Source organism: Esox lucius, chromosome 11 (genome assembly GCF_011004845.1).
Source record: "Esox lucius isolate fEsoLuc1 chromosome 11, fEsoLuc1.pri, whole genome shotgun sequence".
Taxonomy (NCBI): domain Eukaryota; kingdom Metazoa; phylum Chordata; class Actinopteri; order Esociformes; family Esocidae; genus Esox; species Esox lucius.
The window spans coordinates 51,465,942-51,489,170 of record NC_047579.1 but is presented as its reverse complement, the minus strand read 5'-3'; the positions used below and the strand labels follow the sequence as shown (position 1 = coordinate 51,489,170).

The 23,229-nt window shown below is 46.4% G+C and overlaps 2 protein-coding genes across 5 annotated transcripts in view; both read left to right on the top strand.

The window, feature by feature from the left end:
* The window catches only part of cacna1ha (calcium channel, voltage-dependent, T type, alpha 1H subunit a), a 144,499-nt gene extending 137,267 nt beyond the window's left edge, over window positions 1-7,232 (top strand). For all 3 annotated transcript variants that reach the window (XM_029123200.2, XM_029123199.2, XM_029123198.2), the window contains exon 37: window positions 487-7,232. In XM_029123200.2, coding sequence (XP_028979033.2) covers window positions 487-1,587 — 1,101 coding nt within the window. In that variant the 3' untranslated portion in view covers window positions 1,588-7,232. The remainder of the gene's footprint in view (window positions 1-486) is intronic.
* A 7,479-nt stretch (window positions 7,233-14,711) lies between these two features.
* rnf216 (ring finger protein 216) overlaps window positions 14,712-23,229 on the top strand; it is a 29,775-nt gene continuing 21,257 nt past the window's right edge. Inside the window, exons 1-4 of one of the 2 annotated variants that reach the window (XM_029123708.2) lie at window positions 14,712-14,748; window positions 16,022-16,104; window positions 16,871-17,010; window positions 20,560-22,383. In XM_029123708.2, the coding sequence (XP_028979541.2) occupies window positions 16,038-16,104; window positions 16,871-17,010; window positions 20,560-22,383 (2,031 nt within the window). In that variant the 5' untranslated portion in view covers window positions 14,712-14,748; window positions 16,022-16,037. The other variant, XM_029123707.2, reaches the window with a different exon arrangement.

Sequence of the window (23,229 nt, the reverse complement as noted above, 5' to 3'; positions counted from 1 at the left end):
TGTGTAAAAACCCAAGACTCCTATGGTTTTTGAAGATATTGCTAAAATACTTTACATTTCTTAATTTACTTGTGTATTTAAATAGAAAGGGTACAACATTACTACTGATAATACCTCTTTATTTATGTAAACAAGAAGTAATGCGATAGTCAAATATAATATCATTGATTTCATTGATTGAACTGACTTATTTTGTAAAATAATTATGACCCTGACAGTAACACTAAAAAACACTAAGGTATATGACCCTGAATGTAACCCTAAAAAATACTAATAAATATTACCTTGACAGTTACCCTAAAATTTACCCTAAAATATTATAATAAATATGACCTTGAATGTGATGTCTGTCTATATTCCAGATTGTTAATGTGATGTCTGTCTATATTCCAGATTGTTAATGTGATGTCTGTCTATATTCCAGATTGTTAATGTGATGTCTGTCTATATTCCAGATTGTTAATGTGATGTCTGTCTATATTCCAGGTGGCGGTAAAAGTGGTCTCCGTGGAAGTTCAGTGTCTTCACACCAGAGACTCTTTAGAGAAACAGGACCCCCTTTCCGTCCCTCCACCCCAGCCTCTAGCCCTGCTGCCCTCCCACCCCTCCTCTCCTCCCACCAACTCTGACCCTGCTGATGAGGAGGTGTGTCACATCACCTGCTCTGCCCGCCATTGGTGGGAAGGACATGGAAGTGGGCGGAGTCACTCCCTCTCCCCCTATGCCTCTCCTGTCTCCCCACCCTCCCCCTACCCGAGGAGCAGAGGGAGCGCGCTCAATCTGCGGGTGGCGGGGCTAAAAGGTCAAGACTCTGGAAAGGTCTTTGGCGTGGACTCCCAGTGCTCCTTGGATAAACCCTGTTTCCCTGACGACCTGCGACGACACTCCGTTGAAATTTTCCTTCCTCCTCCGGGCGACCCGCTCCTGGAATATGTAGGGGAGGTGACCGGAGGAGGGAGGAGGCCCGGGGGCCAAGGTTCAGAGGGCAAGGTTCACAGGAAGAAGAAGATGAGCCCCCCGTGCATCTCCATCCACCCTCCGTGTGAACCCCCAGGCCACGCCCTCTCAGAGCCCACGGTGGAATGCAGCACCATGCTGAGGCGCCGGACCCCGTCCTCCGAACTGACCGACACACACACACCCTCACACACACACGCGCGCCACCACACACCGACTGACACACAGACGCGTCACCACACACAGATTAACACACACACACAGACACGTCACCACACACCGATTACCGCTCACACACCCATGCAAACTCTTCCCCAGTCAGTAACACACAGTCTGCCACATGCGCACACTCTTATTCACACACGCACTCAACCTTATCTGCATACACACACTCTGTCTCACACGCACACACTGTCTTACAGGCACTCCCCACCCCTGACATCTGAAACTAGACACCATTCCCTCTGTGCTAACTACCTTCCCCTCCCTCAGTTCACTTTTGATCCAACAGAGCCCAGACACATGAGTGGTAGGTCCCCCGGCCTATCAGACAATGACCCAGCCTCAAGCCCCTCCCATTTTGACAGAGGAGCCGGGTTTAGCTCAGTGAACAGTAGAACTGCCCAGTAAGCGCAGGGCCTGTAAGAAGAAGAGGATTGGATAGAAAGCCTCATCCCAATCCTGAGGGTGTGGCCCGTTCTGGACGTGGACTCAGTAGATGGACAAAAACAAAAGAAGAGAAAGACCGTTTAAATGGCGAGAGTCAGAGAGAGGCTGGTTGTCGTGGGACTGTATCTTGGTGTTGTCTCTAGGACTAAAGCCTCATAAATCTGTAGCCAAAGTTTTTCCTCCTCACGCAAGCCAGCCAGCCAATCAGCAAGCCAGCCAATCAGGAACAAACATTTCTCACACTCGTCCCTCGTGAGATGATCAGGAACCAGCGTCTGGCTGACCTCTGACCCTGAAAAGAAGTGATGGGAGCGTGACGTGGCTGGGTGTTTGTTCAGGTCCTCCTGTTTCCTGTCCTGCTCCACAGTCATATTACAGAGAGGAGAGGAGAGGAGAGGAAGAAACGTGTTTTATCCCATATGCATCCAGCTTTCCAGAAGCTCTCTGTCACGAAGAGGAAGAACAGAGAGTTCTTCTGTGTATCTCACAATGTACATAAAGAAAATACTGTAATGCTGAGATTAAATAGCTCTACCCATATGCACATTATTTTTCTAGAGATCTCTAATGTTTTTGCACACCAACGAGTTGAACCGTCCGACGTGGCTGTCACATTCCGCTGTCCTCCTGTGAATTCATGTTTTGTAAAATGGAAGCAGTGCCGGGCCGAACACTGTCCTTCACTGGTCCACTTCACTGACTCAACCAGTGTTGAACTCAAGATGAATCTTCATTTATCACCACTGACGATGTGTGCTGCCCTCTGCTGGGGAGGAGAAGGGATTTATTTTTCTATGGTGAGGATGTGGAGGGAGGAGCACTGATGAGTTTGTGAAGATAACTGAAGACAACCAAACTAACCACCAGAGAGCAATAAAGATCTAGCTGGCCCTCTGGTCCCTATGTAGCTGAGGCCTCTGAAGGCCAGTCTGTAGAAAATAGGGTTCAGTCCCCTATGGGCCAGTCTGTAGAGAATAAGATTCAGTCCCCTGTGGGCCAGTCTGTAGTGAATAGAGTTCAGTCCCCTATGGGCCAGTCTGTAGTGAATAGGGTTCAATACTCCACAGGCCAGTCTGTAGTGAATAGGATTCTCCCCTATGGGCCAGTCTGTAGTGAATAGGGTTCAGTACTCCACAGGCCAGTCTGTAGTGAATAGGGTTCTGTCCCCTATTGGCCAGTCTGTAGAGAATAGGATTCAGTCCCCTATGGGCCAGTCTGTAGTGAATAAGATTCTCCCCTATGGGCCAGTCTGTAGTGAATAAGATTCTCCCCTATGGGCCAGTCTGTAGTGAATAGGATTCAGTACTCCACAGGCCAGTCTGTAGTGAATAGGGTTCTGTCCCCTATGGGCCAGTCTGTAGTGAATAGGTTTCAGTACTCCATGGGCCAGTCTGTGAATAGGATTTAGTCCCCTACAGGATAGTCTGTAGAAATAGGATTCAGTCCCCTACAGGTTAGTCTGAAGGGAATCATTTCCAGACTTCTACGGGCCCGTCTATAGAGAACAGGTTCCAGTCGCCTACGGGCCAGTCTGTATAGAATAGGGTTTAGTCCCCTACAGGCCAGTCTGTAGTGAATACGGTTTAGTTCCCTACAGGCTAATCTGTTGTGAATAGGGTTTAGTCCCCCACAGGCCAGTCTGTAGTGAATAGGGTTTAGTCCCCTACAGGCCAGTTTGTAGTTAATAGGGTTTAGTCCCCTACAGGCCAGTCTGTAGTGAATAGGGTTTAGTCCCCTACAGGCCAGTTTGTAGTTAATAGGGTTTAGTCCCCTACAGGCCAGTCTGTAGTGAATAAGGTTTAGTCCCCTACAGGCTAATCTGTTGTGAATAGGGTTTAGTCCCCCACAGGCCACTCTGTAGTGAATAGGGTTTAGTCCCCTACAGGCCAGTTTGTAGTTAATAGGGTTTAGTCCCCTACAGGCCAGTCTGTAGTGAATAGGGTTTAGTCCCCTACAGGCCAGTTTGTAGTTAATAGGGTTTAGTCCCCCACAGGCCAGTCTGTAGTGAATAAGGTTTAGTCCCCTACAGGCTAATCTGTTGTGAATAGGGTTTAGTCCCCCACAGGCCACTCTGTAGTGAATAGGGTTTAGTCCCCTACAGGCCAGTTTGTAGTTAATAGGGTTTAGTCCCCTACAGGCCAGTCTGTAGTGAATAGGGTTTAGTCCCCTACAGGCCAGTTTGTAGTTAATAGGGTTTAGTCCCCCACAGGCCAGTCTGTAGTGAATAAGGTTTAGTCCCCTACAGGCTAATCTGTTGTGAATAGGGTTTAGTCCCCCACAGGCCAGTCTGTACTGAATAGGGTTCAGTCCTCTACGGGCCAGTCTTATATGACACTGTTATTTACTAACCTACTCCACCATGGTAAACATGTGACTTGTGTTTTTCCTATAGCAACTAGCTGGTCACAGTCATCATCCCTTTGCACTGACACATTCTATCAAGGCTTGTCTGAGGGCCTGATGGATAGTTAATCTATTGATCAGTGTTGTCTGAGGGCCTAATGGATAGTTAATCTATTGATCAGTGTTGTCTGAGGGCCTAATGGATAGTTAATCTATTGATCAGTGTTGTCTGAGTGCCTGATGGATAGGTAATCTATTGATCAGTGTTGTCTGAGTGCCTGATGGATAGGTAATCTATTGATCAGTGTTGTCTGAGGGCCTAATGGATAGTTAATCTGTTGATCAGTTCTGTCTGAGGAACTGATTGATAGGTAATATATTGATCAGTTCTGTCTGAGGGCATGCTAGATAGGTGATCTATTGATCAGTTCTGTCTGAGGGCCTGATGGATAGTTAATCTATTGATCAGTTCTGTCTGAGGGCATGCTAGATAGTTAATCTATTGATCAGTTCTGTCTGAGGGCATGGTAGATAGTTAATCTATTGATCAGTTCTGTCTGAGGGCATGCTAGATAGGTGATCTATTGATCAGTTCCTGTCTTAGGGCATGCTAGATTGGTGATCTATTGATCAGTTCTGTCTGAGGGCATGGTAGATAGGTGATCAATGGATCAGTTCGATCTGTGGGCATGGTAGATAGGTGGCTGACCTAGAGTGTTACAGGCTGATCTAGCAGGCCAGTTCATCTGTGACACCCCTCTGGTTGGCCTGTTTATTTTAAACTACCCAGTGGGAAATACGTTTGAGGATGCAGGATAACAGTATAGCACAACATACAGTATATGAATAAATATTCACATGTCTCTTTGTTATTTATTGCTAGACAGGTGTTGCCTGTTTTTCATTTTCTACCCTGTTTGATTTCACTGTGGAACAAAAGAGAGTTTTGATTGGATGAAGGGACAATGTTTGTTCACTAGGAAGTAAAAGCCTGACGTGTATCCATTCATCCGTCTTGCCGACCCCTCCCTCCCCCTACGGCCTAACTAGTTTGACCCCTGACCTATAACTTAAGGAACAGGTGCCTCAAGATGAAGTGAGATCACCTGACACAAGCCAACTTCCTGTCGTCGTTATTCGTTTTATTATTGATGTAGTGTTTAAGAGTGTCAGGCTGAGATTCAATCTGATCTGTGTTAGAGTTCCTCCACAGTGCGCGTCACTTTATGATGGCCATTTACGATTGATCCGACAATTACAGAGTAACTTCACAGACAAAAGGGGGTTCCTCTGGCCAGATGTTGCAGATCAGTTGGGGAGGTGGCACGCAACCCTTGGTCTATGCCTGTAACGTGTGAACAGAGGAACGTGCCCAAAGCGAGACAGGGTTTGAATCCCAGCCTCACACATAGGATCTAGCTGTAGAATCTGCTCTCATTTATTTTTGATTTAGAAGCAGACCCTTTTCCCTAATGCCATATTTACCAATGCAGTTTGGTAGAAAATAATACAGAATTAATCATAATAGTTTAAGAGTTTCACAGATGTATTTGATTCCTCCAATATTTTTTATGAGGAAACATTTTGGACTATTTGCATGTTGCTGAGAAAGAATTGATATTTTAAAAAAAGACATCCGGATGTTTTTGAGATTTTTTTATACAAACATTTTCTGATGTTTCTAGATTAATTGGGCAAATGTACTGGGTTAGGTTCGTATCAGCTATAATACTGATTACACATATCTGAACTCATATTGTCTAACACCAGGCAGGTGTGTCTTTACAGAGCCAAAACATAGGCCTTTTCTCAATTGTGTTCTGCTCGCTTCCTGTCTCCTCACCTCTCTCTCCTCTCTCCTTGACTCCTCTCTCGGGTCTATTTGAAAACCCACTGGAAGAGGGAAAGGACATTCTGGATGGAGATGAGGAGATGAGGAGCGAGAAATGCTAACTTTGAAAAGGGAGACAGATTCTGGCTCTATTTAATCTCAGAAACCAACAGAAAGTGACTTTCAGGTCTGATGTTTAGGCCTACTAAGTATCAAACCCACACTGTCAGTCCATTAGGTCATTTCCGTTCAGATGATCTGATGTGTATTGTATCCAAGTATGACATAGTATGAACCCTAATAAAGTGTCACGAAAGAATGTTTCTGTTCATGAGGATAATAAAGATAATGGTGTTGATGAAGATGAAGATGTGGGGATGATGATTATGTGTGTTAAGATAATGATGAGGATCTTTTTTTCATATTTAGAAGACTAAATGTGAGACTCTGCACCAATAGGTTCAACAGTAGAACATTTAGGACGAGAGAGATTCTAATATCCCATGGTTCAACAAGGGACCATGTTTCGTGTTTGGTATGACTGGGAGTGAATGCTAAAGTGAACAGTAAACTTATGGTGAATTTCAGCAGAAATATTCCAAAAAAGCCTAGCAAAACTGATTTACCATCATTCTATTAATTTAGATGTTTTAAGTGATCTAAAGCCCATTATAACCACTGCTCATGTTTTCAACGATAATCTATCAATGCACTGGTCCTATGAATTAATTTTTTTCCTAACACATCCACATGGAATCTCACATAGTCTTAACCTGATATTGTTGAACCTAGCTAGGCTTCAGGGTGCCACAAAAAAGGCTTCAGAATGTTGAAGGAACAGTCTTTGGATTGTCAATCCAGGCTTCAGAATGTTGAAGGAACAGTCTTTGGATTGTCAATCCAGGCTTCAGAATGTTGAAGGAACAGTCTTTGGATTATCAATCCAGGCTTCAGAATGTTGAAGGAACAGTCTTTGGATTGTCAATCCAGGCTTCAGAATGTTGAATGAACAGTCTTTGGATTGTCAATCCAGGCTCCAGAATGTTCAAGGAACAGTCTTTGGATTGTCAATCCAGGCTCCAGAATGTTGAAGGAACAGTCTTTGGATTGTCAATCCAGGGTTCAGAATGTTGAAGGAACAGTCTTTGGATTGTCAATCCAGGCTTCAGAATTTTTATTTGTGATGGAACCTGACCTTCAACCATCAGAAGCCTTGTCTTTTTAACCCTTGAGGGAAGAGGGAGTGAGCCTAGGGTGTGTTCTGGCTGTCAAAAGACATGCTAACTGTCCGCAATAATTTCCCAGAACTGAACGAGTGTTTCCAAGGCTGTACTTGTAACGTTTTATTGTTGCTGATTATTATATTGATCAAACATTGTCTTGAAGGATGTTCCCTGTTGTCTAAAATATAAACTTTTTTATTCCTGAAAGATTGGCATCTGTTGTGTCTCCTTACAGAACATTATTGATTTATTTACACAGAATTTAGAGTGGCTCTTAAAAGTAATCACTACCTTGGACCGCATTGTATTGTAAAATTTAAATTAGCAAATTCAATCAAATAGTATATAATTAGGGTTTTTTGCCTCTGATCAACACACAAAATGTCCTTAAATTAAAACCTGAAAAATTTAATTTTCAGATGTTTCTAAATTGATTACAAATATAAACCAGAATAGGAACCAGGCAAGCCTAGTTCAGCTGGGCCGCAAATAAAAGTGATAAAAGTTGTTGCCTTCACTGGATTCAAACGTGAGTGGTTGTGTCTTTAACCACTAGACCACGTATACAGCTCCAGAAATATTTGCCAGTAATAGGCTTACTAGTATCTAACTAACTACTTGAACTTAACACAGCCAAAGCTATTCCATTTTTTTTTCATTCGTGAATGACATACATATAACTGTCAATATAGGTGACGATAACTGACTTTTTTGTCAAGTGAAAAGACGAGAGAATTGTGGAAACCCCTATTCTTTTATTGCCCAAAGGGTTTTTATCTAGCCCAAAAATTATGCATGGATGAGTACTTCGAAAATCCACCCGAAATAGTTGCAATATAAACAGTTGTATTTTAGGCTTACCAGAACATAGCTACTGAACATTGTAGCCAGTGACGTTTTTTTCTATCGTGACCCAAAAAGCATGCATGGATGCGTACTTCAAAAATCCACCAGAAATAGTTGCAACATTACCATGAACAGTTTTATTTTAGGCTTATGAGATGACGAGATTCAAACGCAAGACCTATTGGTTGCAGGATCACGTCTCTAACCAATAAGCTATTTAACTAATGTCAGTCAGTCAGTCGGTCGTCTTGGCCGGCTCCTCTTATGTGGTCGTAAGCATATTTCACTGAAAAATAATAAATAACAAAAAAAGACTGTCAATGTCTGAATAAGAGCGCTCACCCTAAATCTAATACTTTGTGGATTTTTTGTTGTTGCTTGGATTACAGCAGTAATCACCAGTATTTTGCCATTTTACCCCATTTTGCTTAAAGCTCATTCAAATTCGTTGGAATCTCCTGTGTGCTGTGCACAGCCCTGTTAGGTCAGCCCCATAGGATGGTGCTGCCGCTACCTCGGTTGACAGTAGGTACTGGGTACAGTGGGTGATGAACCATGCTGGCTTAGATCCAAACACATCAGAATTAAGGCAAAGACGTTCCACCATGGTCTCCGGGCCATGACACATTTTTCCACATGGTTTTGAGAGACTGAATGTGACATCTTGCAAATATACAGAGGCATTTTATGGAAGCTGTTAATGGGAAATGGCATCTGTTGGTCACCCCACAGCTCAGACTTGGGGAACATATGCGCAATGTTTGTACTATGGTTTGTACCCAGTTCCTGACAGAAATTCCTGCAGCCCCTTTAAGGCTGGCATTAGTCTCCTGGCGGCCTCCCTGATGGGCTTCCTCCTTCCCTGTCATCAATTTCAGAGGGACGTCCTGATCTTTGCAAGGCCCCAGTGGTGCCCTCTTGCCTCTGCATCGTAATAATGGTCTTCACAGTGTTCCCTGATACACTTAAGACCTATAAAATCCAGTTATGTCCCTTTCCTGATCTGGACCGTTCAACAAAAAGATCCCTTAGATCTTCCGTTAGCTCCTTAGGTTAGCATCTCTCCTGTTCCATCCTTCCCTCACTCGTGAACAAGACCCCTAGATACTTAAACTCCTCCACTTGAGGCAGGCACTCTCCACCAACCTGAAGTGGGCAAGCCACCCTTTTCCGACTGAGGACCATGGCCTCGGATTTGGAGGTACTGATTCTCATCCCCACCGCTTCACACTCGGCTGCAAACCGTCCCAGTGCATGCTGAAGGTCCTGGTTTGAAGGGGCCGACACGACAACATCATCCGCAAAAAGCAGAGACGAAATCGTGTGGTCCCCAAACCTGACACCCTCCGGCCCCTGGCTGCGTCTAGAAATTCTCTCCATAAAAATTACGAACAGAACTGGCGACAAAGGGAAGCCCTGCAGGAGTCCAACATGCACTGGGAACAAGTCTGACTTACTGCCGGCAATGTGGACCAAGCTCCTGCTTCGGTCGTACAGGGACCTAACAGCCCTTAGCAAAGGACCCAGGACCCCATATTCCCGAAGCACTCTCCACAGCTCCGAGCAGCCACTTCGACAATGGCGGTGGAGAACATGGTCCACTTGGACTCAATATCTCTAGCCTCCCTCGAGATCCAGTCGAAGCTCTGCCGGAGGTGGGAGTTAAAGATCTCTCTGACAGGAGATTTGGCCAGACGTTCCCAGCAGACCTTTACAGTACGCTTGGGCCTGCCGAGTCTGTCCAGCTTCCTCCCCCGCCATCGGATCCAACTCACCACCAGGTGGTGATCAGTTGACAGCTCCGCCCCTTTCTTCAGTGTCCAAGACATAAGGCCGCAGGTCAGATGAAACGACAACAAAGTTGATCATCGACCTGCGGCCTGGGGTGTCCTGGTGCCACGTGCACTGATGGACACCCTTATGCTTGAACATGGTGTTCATTATGGACAAACTGTGACTAGCACAGAAGTCCAATAACTGAACACCGCTCGGGTTCAGATCGGGGGGCCGTTCCTCCCAATCACGCCCCTCCAGGTGTCACTGTCGCTGCCCACATGGGCGTTGAAGTCCCCCAGTAGAACGATAGAGTCCCCAGTCGGAGCACTTTCCAGCACCCCTCCCAGAGACTCCAAGAAGGTTGGGTACTCTGCACTGCCGTTCGGTCCGTAGGCACAAACAACAGTGAGAGACCTATCCCCGACCCGTAGGCGCAGGGAAACGACCCTCTCGTTCACCGGGGTAAACTCCAACACATGGCGGCAGAGCTGGGGAGCTATAAGCAAACCCACACCAGCCCACCGCCTCTCACCATGGGCAACTCCAGAGTGGTGAAGAGTCCATCCTCTCTCAAGGAGTGTGGTTCCAGAGCCCAAGCCGTGCGTAGAGGTGATCCCGACTACCTTTAGTCGGAACCTCTCTACCTCACGCACGATCTCAGGCTCCTTCCCCGCCAGCGAGGTGACATTCCACGTCACTAAAGCTAGTTTCCGTGTCCAGGGATCGGGTTGTCTAGGCCCCTGCCTTCGACTGCCGCCCGATCCCTGGCCACCAGGCGCTCGCATACGAGCCCCAACCCCGGGCCTGGCTCCAGGGTGGGGCCCCGGCTGCGCCGTTCCGGGCGACGTCACGGAACTCTTTCATCATTAAGGGGGTTTTGAACCGCTCTTAGTCTGACCCGTCCATTAAATAATTATTCATTATTTAGTATATCCATTCATACTTATGTGCTATGTGCTATGTATGAAATATCTCCTATAGGATGTACTGTATGTGCCCTGTAAAATGTTGTATAATATCATTTGAATACTATTTCTTGCTGCTGTTCTATTGTAATGGAAAGTAAAACATACCACAGATTATCATCTTGGTTATAACAATGATTTCCTTTTTGATCCGGCACTTCTTTTCATTTTCCTCTGCCTCTCTGCATGCCTCCTGGCTTTTGCAACCTCAGTTCTCCAGAGTAAATCTAACTTAACTTTCATACTTGTAATGCAATCTTTTTAAAATCCAGTTCCACTGATATATATATATATACCCACTGGCTCTTGTGAATTAGTTCAGTTTCTTGTCTCCTGCTCTCAACACATTTAAGCGAGTCTCTCAAGCAGCTTGGGTCTGATTCGTACATGTAACTAGACAGCCAAATAAATCTCCAAAATGACCCAACAACTGTCTGGATGATGCCTCAACACAAATGGTAAGTGGAAAATTAAATCTAACATGTCAAAAACTCAGAGTAGAGCCGCTGCTCCTCCACATCAAGAGGGGTCAGCTGAGGTGGCTTGGGCATCTGTTTCGGATGCCTCCGGAACGCCTTCCTGGGAAGGTGTTCCGGTCCCGTCCCACCGGGAAGAGACCCCGGGGAAGACCTAGGACACGCTGGAGGGACTATGTCTCCCGGCTGGCCTGGGAACGCCTCGGTGTCCCCCCGGAAGAGCTGGAGGAAGTGTCTGGGGAGAGGGAAGTCTGGGCATCCCTGCTTAGACTGCTGCCCCCGCGACCCGGTCCCGGATAAGCGGAAGATGATGGATGGATGGATTGTTGGGTTAAAACAACCTAGTGTTGGGTTTGACATAAACCCCACACATAGACTTGTGTAATCGCAAATGGCATTGCAAAATATGAATTGTTAATACCAACTACATAGCATTTACATCAACAAATACATTTCCCAATGTATTTAAAACTGAGGCTCATAGTTTATTTTACACAACCACATGTGCAATTAGATGGGACTTTTACTAACTCAAACATGTCCTGTGGGCAGACCTGCCCTGAAGGGAGAAATTGATGTGATTGGTTGACTCAGTGGAAAGGCAGAGCTTACATTCCAAATATAATCACTACATTTCTATTTAATTTTAAAACAGTTAAGGTAAGGTGTATGGTTAATGGAAGGCGTTCCGGAGGCATCCGAAACAGATGCCCAAGCCACCTCAGCTGACCCCTCTCGATGTGGAGGAGCAGCGGCTCTACTCTGAGCTCCTCCCGGGTGACCGAGCTTCTCACCCTATCTCTAAGGGATCGCCCAGCCACCCTGCGGAGAAAGCTCATTTCGGCCGTCTGTATCCGGGATCTTGTCCTTTCGGTCATGACCCAAAGCTCATGACCATAGGTGAGAGTAAGAACGTAGATTGACCGGTAAATCGAGAGCTTCGCCTTGCGGCTCAGCTCTTTCTTCACCACGACAGACCGATACATTGACCGCATTACTGCAGAAGCTGCACCGATCCGTCTGTCAATCTCCCGTTCCATCCTTCCCTCACTTGTGAACAAGACCCCTAGATACTTAAACTCCTCCACTTGAGGCAGGCACTCTCCACCAACCTGAAGTGGGCAAGCCACCCTTTTCCGACTGAGGACCATGGCCTCGGATTTGGAGTTACTGATTCTCATCCCCACCGCTTCACACTCGGCTGCAAACCGTCCCAGTGCATGCTGAAGGTCCTGGTTAGAAGGGGCCAACATGACAACATCATCCGCACAAAGCAGAGACTAAATCGTGTGGTCCCCAAACCTGACACCCTCCGGCCCCTGGCTGCGCCTAGAAATTCTGTCCATAAAAATTACGAACAGAACCGGTGACAAAGGGCAGCCCTGCCAGAGTCCAACATGCACTGGGAACAAGTCTGACTTACTGCCGGCAATGCGGACCAAGCTCCTGCTTCGGTCGTACAGGGACCTGACAGCCCTTAGCAAAGGACCCAGGACCCCATATTCCCGAAGCACTCTCCACAGGATGCCACGAGGGACACAGTCAAATGCCTTCTCCAAATCCACAAAACACATGTGGACTGGTTGGGCAAACTCCCATGAACCCTCCAACACCCCGCAGAGGGTATAGAGCTGGTCCAGTGTTCCACGGCCCGGACGAAAACCACACTGTTCCTCCTGAATCCGAGGTTCTACTATCGGCCGTATTCTCCTCTCCAGAACCCTGGCATAGACTTTCCCAGGGAGGCTGAGAAGTGTGATCCCCCTATAGTTGGAACACACCCTCTGGTCCCCCTTCTTAAAAAGAGGGACCACCACCCCAGTCTGCCATCCCAGAGGCACTGTCCCCGACTGCCACGCGATGTTGCACAGGCGTGTCAGCCAAGACAGACCCACAACATCCAGAGACTTGAGGTACTCAGAGCGGATCTCATCCACCCCCGGTGCCTTGCCACCGAGGAGTTTCTTGACCACCTCTGGACTTCAGCCCGGGTGATGGACGAGTCCACCTCTGAGCCCTCATCCTCTGCTTCCTCAATGGAAGACGTGACGGCGGGATTGAGGAGATCCTCGAAGTACTCCTTCCACCGCCCGACGACATCCCCAGTTGAGGTCAACCGCTGCCCACCTCTACTGTAAACAGCATTGGTAGGGCACTGTTTTCCTCTCCTGAGGCGCCGGACGGTTTGCCAGAATCTCTTCGAGGCCAGCTGATAGTCCTTCTCCATGGCCTCACGAACTCCTCCCAGGCCCAAGTTTTTGCCTCCACAACCACCCGTGCTGCAGTCCGCTTGGCCTTTCGGTACCCGTCAGCTGCCTCAGGAGTCCCACAAGCCAACCAGGCCTGATAGGACTCCTTCTTCAGCTTGACGGCCTCCCTTACTTCCGGTGTCCACCACCAGGTTCTGGGATTGCTGCCTCAACAGGCACTGGAGACCTTACGGCCACAGCTCGGAGCGGCCGCTTCGACAATGGCGGGGGAGAACATGGTCCACTCGGACTCAATATCTCCAGCCTCCCTCTGGATCCAGTCGAAGCTCTGCCGGAGGTGGGAGTTAAAGATCTCTCTGACAGGAGACTCGGCCAGGCGTTCCCAGCAGACCCTTACAGGACGCTTGGGTCTGCCGAGTCTGTCCAGCTTCCTCCCCCGCCATCGGATCCAACTCACCACCAGGTGGTGATCAGTTGACAGCTCCGCCCCTCTCTTCACCCGAGTGTCCAAGACATACGTTGACATATGTTTTAACAATAGTTAAAACTACCCAGCACCAGGGTTAATCCCCAACCCAAGGCACTGGGTAGAAAACACAACCCAAACCTGCAGGATAGAATTAATCCAATGTGTTTGTCCAAAATTGACCCAACGATGGATTATCAAAATGACCCAGTTGGGTTATTTTCAACACAGCATTTTTTTGTGTACCAATCAGGATATGAACCTGTAGACACTGCCTACTGTAGTTACAGCTTATCGATCATACTGGTGCTTTCAAGTCAACTGGGAACTGAAGTTAATGACGTACTAGTTGGAGAGTCAGAGCTCTAAGATGGTTGTAGATTTTCTGACTTGAAATTCCAAGTTGGATGACTGTTCAGGCTGTTTACAAGCCCTAACGTTCTGATTAGATGCCAAGCCAGTTGAACCAGATTTTCAAGGTTGTTATAGGGCCTGCCGTAGTGCATTTTCTTTTCTGGGAGCATTAGGTTAGCCTGTTGGTCGATGACAAATTTACTTTTAAATTAAAAGGAGAACTAGGATGTAAATGACAAGGAATAACTGCTAATTTAGGTTTGAAAAGACACTTTTTCAATTTGAGTTTTTAAATGTATAACTGTTTCATCAAATATACATTTTTAGTTAGCCATGTTTACTTGTCAGTTACCAATGTGGTCATTCACTACATTCGTGGTAGACCGTTTTAAAAGCAATAAAGCCTGATTCCAAAATATCCGACTTGGAATTAAGTACTAGACGATCATGTCTGGGTAGTTTCCAGTCAATGGACTACAACAAACTAGAAATTATCTTATAGAACTACAACACCCTAATCAGTGCGAAGACGTTCGATGCGTGTTGACGTAATATCTGACGTAGATACTCTTGTTTTGGCAGTTTGTCGATTTCCGGCTATCTTCGTTGTTAGCCAAATATTTTAATCAGAGGTACGTGTAATTTGTTGGAGAAGCAATTATGACCAAACATTAAAGTGTAACTATATATATATTATTTAATTATATAGCAAGCTTTTAAAAATAACTAACTCGTTTGTATTAGTTCATGTCTATGACTGTAGCGAGATTTTTCTCGCGTTAGCCAGCTAGCATAGCCTACTAAAAACGAAACAAGTACAGTACAGAGAAAGTGCAACAAACATGAGAAATCACTGGCAACTCCGCAAGTGAAGCCTTCAGGTAACGTGACAACCCTAACCGCATGCAGACATTTTGTTTTTATCTTATTTTATTAACTGACATGTTTGATAAACTATGTTTGTCATCTGATGTTTGCTGCTAACTACGTATAACATTGACAAATACATAACTATACAGTCCTGAGACTAATGCAACAGTAATTGTGGTTCAACAATGTAGTAGTAGTCGCTAGTAGAAGTGGGATCTAGGTAAAATATTTTAATTAGCGAACTTATTGGGTTGATAACAACCTTCATTAAGTCACAGTTGTATGACAACTCGAGACCGAAAACTGGACACGAAGAAGTAACTAGCTACGTAGTTGGCTACTGCTGAACGTGACCTAGCGGTTATCATTTAAGGTTCAGACGGGTTTATCCTCCATGGACAATGAAACGTATCTCTTTTGCATAACGCACCACAATCACGTACTCTGCTATATCGTAAAATTGTCATCTAATATGTTTGTTAGGTAGAATACTAATTTCTGGTTCAATAAGGGGAACAACAATCACATGTTCACTTAATACTAATGGTCAAGCTCCTTCAAGTACTGTTCTTAAAAAGTCATGACCTCACCTGTCTAAGACCTTAAGCCTCCAATCACAAACCCAATAAAAAATTAGACTAATTTGTGCTGCAGGTGGTTTTGGAGTGGAGTGGTGACTAGCTGCTCTGTCTTTTTCAATAGGCTACAATCAGTGTCATTCTTAAGCTAAGAATGTAATTATTTATTTGCAAGGTATGGATCATCTGAATGAACAACAGTAAACAACACAAGCAAATTCACTTTCACCAGTTATTTTTTTGTGTGGACATACACACCTCTGTCTGTGTTGGATGAAGATAGTAAGAAATAAAAAGCATAAAACTGAGGTCTCGCTACTGTAAGTCACTGTGGATATGTGACTAAATGACTAAAAGGTTTGTGAGAGGAGCACAGCAAGGAAGAAACTGTGTGTGTTGTTTGTGTGTAGAATGGTGCTGAGCTGAGTGTTAGTCGTTGTGTGTGTGTCTTGTACAGAGCCGTGTGTGTGAACATGGCAGATGGAGCAGACGATGATGACGTAATTCACCTGGCCAGCTTTAACATCCACCGCAGCCAAGGTATAGAGCATATATCCACACACACTACAGCCAAGGTACAGAGCATATATCCACACACACACACACACACACACACACTACAGCCAAGGTACAGAGCGTATATCCACACAGACACTACAGCCAAGGTACAGAGCATATATCCACACACACTACAGCCAAGGTACAGAGCATATATCCACACACACACTACAGCCAAGGTACAGAGCATATATCCACACACACACTACAGCCAAGGTACAGAGCATATATCCACACACACACTACAGCCAAGGTACAGAGCATATATCCACACCCACACTACAGCCAAGGTACAGAGCATATATCCACACACATACACTACAGCCAAGGTACAGAGCATATATCCACACACATACACTACAGCCAAGGTACAGAGCATATATCCACACACACTACAGCCAAGGTACAGAGCATATATCCACACACACACACTACAGCCAAGGTACAGAGCATATATCCACACACACACACTACAGCCAAGGTACAGAGCATATATCCACACACACACACTACAGCCAAGGTACAGAGCATATATCCACACACACACACACTACAGCCAAGGTACAGAGCATATATCCACACACACACACTACAGCCAAGGTACAGAGCATATATCCACACACATACACTACAGCCAAGGTACAGAGCATATATCCACACACAAAGTACAGCCAAGGTACAGAGCATTTAGCCACCCTATACGCACTGCAGCTATCATTACCAGCTGTGTTTGTGTTTGTGAGTGTAGGCTGCCGGGCACGCAGGAAAACATTCATCACCATATCAGATGATTCTGATGAGGAGCCTGTCACTCTACTCCCCAGCAGCCCTGTTCTGGTACCTGACCAACTGGAGGACGACGACGATGATGATGTCAGCATACTGGAGGTAGCACTAACCCCTCACCCAAAGGTCAAGTAGGAGGAGCTTACATCTGTCCTGCTTTAATAGGGGGAGCTTATATCGGTCTTCTTTTACAGGTGTGAAACTGCATAGGTATGACTTGAACATTTGTCTGGCATATCCCAACAACCCATGAGCCAGCCTCTGAGATTGGGGTCAAAGCCAGGGGTGACAGTCGGGTCACTATTGACATAATCACTGGAGCAAGTAGACTTTTGAGCCTTGCTTAAGTGCAGATAGATTTTTCATTTTAGCAGCTCTGGGATTTGAACTTGATACCATTCCATTATTGTGGCAGACGCTCGGAACAGTAAGCTGCATGTTGCCATTGGGGTCTGTTAGATTTCAAAACGCAGATTAGTTATGATGTATCTTAGGCAACAATGGTGATCGACATACTTTGTAGATAGTCGGTTTGTTTTGCGATGTTTACCAACCACAACATTTCCAAACCATGAAGACCCTTTCTTTCAAATGTATTCTTCATTGTTTTGTTGGGGAAAGGGGCTGTGCTGCTTGGCATGTACACACTACCCTCTTCCATTTCTCCCTTACTTGTGCTTAGAGGAAGCATGCAGACACTGTGAGTTTGTTCAAAAGGAACAACCAACATGTTTTCATTTGCCTGTAGTAGTATCTAGAGATGGGTCTTTTTGAACTCTGAATTGCAGATGTCTTTTATATACAAACGGAACAGTAACTGGCTTAAAATGTTACCCCTGAGGAACCCCTTTGTATAAAAATTCAGATTCTACTTATTTATGGGTGCATTAATGGCTCCAAACAAACCAAACTCGAAACAGCCCTTCTTTGGTTTGTAATTATTACAGTCAGGGATAGAAAACCTCATGGGCGTGATCAATGTTGGTCTATTTTTCGTATTATAATTATTATAATTTTGGTTGCCACCCTCTTAGGTAGGCAGTACCTACATTTGCTACAAATTCTGCTACAAATTCTGCTATAAATTCTGGTAAATATAGAAAAAATATTTGGGAGGGCATAATGGACCTAGTCTAAAATCAAATAGACTCTGGATTTAGCCCAGAGAAATGTATTTATTATTCCAATTGGACTCTAAATATCTCACCCGGCACAGCCAGAAGAGGACTGGTCACCCCTCTGAGCCTGGGTCCTCTCTAGGTTTTTTCCTAAAATTCGACCTTCTTAGGGAGTTTTTCCTAGCCACTGAAATTCAACACTACTATTGTTTGCCCCTTGGGGTTTAAGGCGGGGGGTCTCTGTAAAGCACTTTGTGACAACTGCTGTTGTAAAAAGGGCTTTTATAAATTTGATTGACCTGTTTGGTGAGTTAGCCTATACGCTTAATGATTTGGATGGAATTCTCTTTTGTCATTAAACTGTATTTGTGTATTTTCAGTCTGGATCCGGTCTGTGTTTACAGTGGTTTTACGCTGACCGAGGTTATTTACCATTAGTCCCCATCCTCCCAAAATTATTTAGAGTGCTAGTGGTCTCTGTTCAAGATGTCTGAACCCTCTCTTGCTGTTCTACTCTTGGTCATAGGTGCCCCCCCCCCCCCATCCCCCCAATATGATAAGAACACTGATAGGTTCATGTAAAAAAAAAAAAAAAAAGAGCAGGAGGGCTGCTGTGTGTCCAGGCATTGAAACAGCTCTGAATCACACCTTGACAATTCAAGATCTTGGGTCTTATTTACATTACATGGACAAATTGAACACTAGAGTCACCTCATATTTCCCCAAACATCCCACTGTAGCTGCAAAACGTTTCTAATGAACGTATGTATTCAAGCCCCTCACAGTTTTGTTCTGTCTGAGGAGATCTTGCTGGGTCCTTGAGTCCTGTGGTGTTAATGGTCTGGATCCCTCAGGGGATAGATGTTACATTGACACCATGGTGTCAGTGCTATCTATCTGAGAGTTGTCCTTTTGAGGGGCAGGTTAAGCACCTTTTAAAACCATGTGTCTTTCTCTAGAAGTGCCCCATTTGAATAGCCCCTTCCCAGACACACCTATGTCACTGGTGTTTGGATCGAAGTAGTTTTACCTTTGTGGTTGGTTATAAAACACAGCATTCTATTTAGTCCTGCGATGCCCTACACTGAAAAGGTTGTATAGTTTCTTAGGCCTGTGGCCAAGTTAGTTTTGTTGTGTTAATATTCTTACTTGTATTTTCGGGTGTATCCCTTTTATCTTTAAAAAGTCTGATTTCAGAGTTTAATGGAGAATGTCACTGTTTTTTTTCACTTGATGTTAGATGGTTCCTAAAAAGAAACGACTATATTGGTAAACATTGACTGTAATCTATGGTTTAGATGTGGGATTCACCGGTACCAGTATCGGGCCGATACTGGGCTCATATACTCGTACTCATAGAAATATGAGAGCTCTGCTCTGCTAAATTGTCGAGAAGGAAAGGGAAAAACACTAACACAAGCAATTTGATAAAATATCGTTAGACCCAACACAGCGCAGAGTTCAAGGAGTATGCTAACGCTAGCACTGCAGAACCATAACAACAGCTAACTCCACTGGAGAAGCGAAATAAAATGTCCAGAGACAGCCCGCGAAAAAAATGAAAGAGAAGAGCATGAAAAGATTGAATGAGTCGCGCGCAGTTTACAATCGCACGAGCATCAGAGCAGAGCAACGACGTCCAGTCCTGCACGTTCGGAGTATCAAACTGGCTAGTGAGGTCAGAGAAAAGTAACCGGCTGTGTCTGTGCAAGCACGCGTTTGTGTTGAACGGCCTGTAGGTGGCTGTCACATTGATACAAATGGAGCGGCCGTCTGACGGATGGAAGAAGCTAACTCGATTGCTACAATGGATTACCGTCATGCAGGCAAAAATAGATTCGTCAGCCGCAATTAGACCTCCGGTTTTCCTATTTTGCCTTCAAAATTAACGTCTGTGGTGAAACATTATACAGTGTACATTCGCAGCAGCAATAAGACTTCAGAATTTCGTATTCTTCCTTCAAAATAAAAGCCTGCGATGGATTGTGTGTATTGTTTATATTTTCAAAGAAAAAAATATTTGTGGTAAAATATAAATTGAATCAATTACTGTTTAAATAAGAATATATCATAAAATTATATGGTGGAGCACATTGAGAAATGTTTAGATCTTAAGTAAGTTAACTTAGAGAACCACAACATGTTTATAGAGAACAAAATGTTTGTGTTTTTACTGAACCTAATGAGGACAACTTAATCAGCAACTCATTCAACTCTGCAAGACTGAACAATCAGCTGTGTCAAAGAACAAATAGACCATCGCAACTGCCAGTGTCAGTGCTGTTGAAATAGTGGCACTGTGACTGTGATTTCCAGATGCATAATGTTTAAACTGAAACAGACTTCAGCAGTTGTGTGTTTAGTCCCATCCGAGTTTTACAATCGAGCGGTTTGTCAGTACACGCTCCTCAGCGTGCCAGAACACAAGTGTTGACCAAAGAACAAGTTGTGACAGGAATTAGTGTCAACACTGACATCAACATGTGGATGTGAGATCACTTTCTAATGATAACCGTCGTCATTCTTTCTGCAGCCTTTTTCCCCGGCACAATGCCGCGTGATTCGTCCAGCAGCTCAGTGGGGCTGGCCCTCTGAGGACAACAGACAAATTATAGAGCTGGATGAAGTCGTAGGTCACCAGGTTGCGCCCCGCCAACCTGCGTCACAGCCATTCTCCTCTTCGTCTAGAAACGCAGACAGCCCATCGCTTTCCTTGTTGCAGTACAGAGACCCGTCACGCTACAGGGATCATGCTGTCGTACGACCGTTCATCCGCACCCCACCTCCAACTTCCACCTCCACACGCACCTCCGCCCCAACACAGCCTAGACCATCCACCTCCACACACACTTCCGCCCCAACACAGCCTAGACCATCCACCTTCACACACACCTCCGCCCCAACACAGCCTAGACCATCCTCCTCCACACACACCTCCGCCCCAACACAGCCTAGACCATCCACCTCCACACACACTTCCGCCTCAACACAGCCTAGACCATCCGCCTCCACACGCACTTCCACCCCAACACAGCCTAGACCATCCACCTCCACCCCAACAGAGCCTAGACCATCCACCTCCACCCCAACACAGCCTAGACCATCCACCTCCACCCCAACAGAGCCTAGACCATCCACCTCCACCCTGACAGAGCCTAGACCATCCACCTCCACCCTGACAGAGCCTAGACCATCCACCTCCACCCCAACACAGCCTAGACCATCCACCTCCACCCCAACACAGCCTAGACCATCCACCTCCACCCCAACAGAGCCTAGACCATCCACCTCCACCCTGACAGAGCCTAGACCATCCACCTCCACCCTGACAGAGCCTAGACCATCCACCTCCACCCCAACAGAGCCTAGACCATCCACCTCCACCCTGACAGAGCCTAGACCATCCACCTCCACCCCAACAGAGCCTAGACCATCCACCTCCACCCTGACAGAGCCTAGACCATCCACCTCCACCCTGACAGAGCCTAGACCATCCACCTCCACCCCGACAGAGCCTAGACCATCCACCTCCACCCCAACAGAGCCTAGACCATCCACCTCCACCCCAACACAGCCTAGACCATCCACCTCCACCCCGACAGAGCCTAGACCATCCACCTCCACACACACCTCCACCCCAACACAGCTGCATCCTCAACCTCCCACTAAGCCCATCCTACAGGCGGTCAAGCTTGTTTTACTCCCTCGTGTGCCGGCCCAGCCTCACCCCCCTCTGCATCAGCCCCACCCTGGTGCCCCCAACCAGCCTCAGCCACCTGCCAAGCCACGACCTCTTCTCCAGGCTCTCTTAACCAGTACTTTCCAGGAACAGCTTCCCCAGCCTCCTGCTGCTCCCCAGCCTCCTGCTGCTCCCCAGCCTCCTGCTGCTCCTCAGACCCGTCTCCGGGCCGCTGTCCCGCTCCAGCCGTGGCATCCAGCAGGCCCCTGTGCCGTCCTGGCGCCCGCCGTTCTGATTGCTTCGGCCCCCGAGCGTCTGGGCCCTCCGGAGACGGGCCACCGCATCACCCTAGGCAGCCAGGCCCCCAGAGGCCCCAACCCCGCGCCTCGAGCCCCTGGACATGCCCGTGAGCCCCCTCCTGCCCTGGAGCCTCGTGTCGTGGTGGTACACCGTACGCCCCCTCAACCCAATCCTCTGAACCCAAACCCGGCCCTCCCTGCTGCCCCAGTAGCTCCAGACCCGATGGCCGCAGCGCCGGGCCCTGCAGTCCCAGACCCCACAGCGCCAGTGGTGGCCGTGGTTGTGGAGGAGAGGGCTGGTCCCTCTGCACCACGGGAGACCCAGGACCCAGGGAGACCTCCACTCCCACCCCACGTCATAGAACTGGTCAGAGGGGTGGTGAGTGATAACACACACACACACACACAACCACACACACACACAACCGTGCATGCAAAGCACTTTGTCCAGTCTCACAATAATGATTTTAAAGTCATTATCTACCTCACAGGTCATGTTGGATGACAGGTGTGATTTACCTCATAGGGCATGTTGGATGACAGGTGTGATTTACCTCATAGGGCATGTTGGATGACAGGTGTGATTTACCTCATAGGGCATGTTGGATGACAGGTGTGATTTACCTCATAGGGCATGTTGGATGACAGGTGTGGTTTATCTCATAGGGCATGTTGGATGACAGGTGTGATTTACCTCATAGGGCATGTTGGATGACAGGTGTGGTTTATCTCATAGGGCATGTTGGATGACAGGTGTGATTTACCTCATAGGGCATGTTGGATGACAGGTGTGATTTACCTCATTGGGCATGTTGGATGACAGGTGTGATTTACCTCATAGGGCATGTTGGATGGCAGGTGTGGTTTATCTCATAAACCACACCTGACAGGTGTTTTTTTTAAATGTATTAATAAACCTTTATTTAACCAGGATAGGCTCATTGAGATTTTCTGTAAACTAATGTATACCAGTGGCTACGACTACAGGATGCTAGTGAAGACCATCCAACTCCAGCATATTAATTTTTCTAAACCGTCAGAAAGATCGTACCACTAAGAGGTCCCCATCCGGGTCTGACTTACAATACTGCAGTTATAAAGTCATAAAAACTGGGCTCCATTTAACAACTGATTTTATAACACGAGATAAACTCCCAGTTGAGACTCCACAAACAGAGGTGTCCTCTGAGTACAGTGCAAAGCTCCAAATCATGTGTAGAGAGCA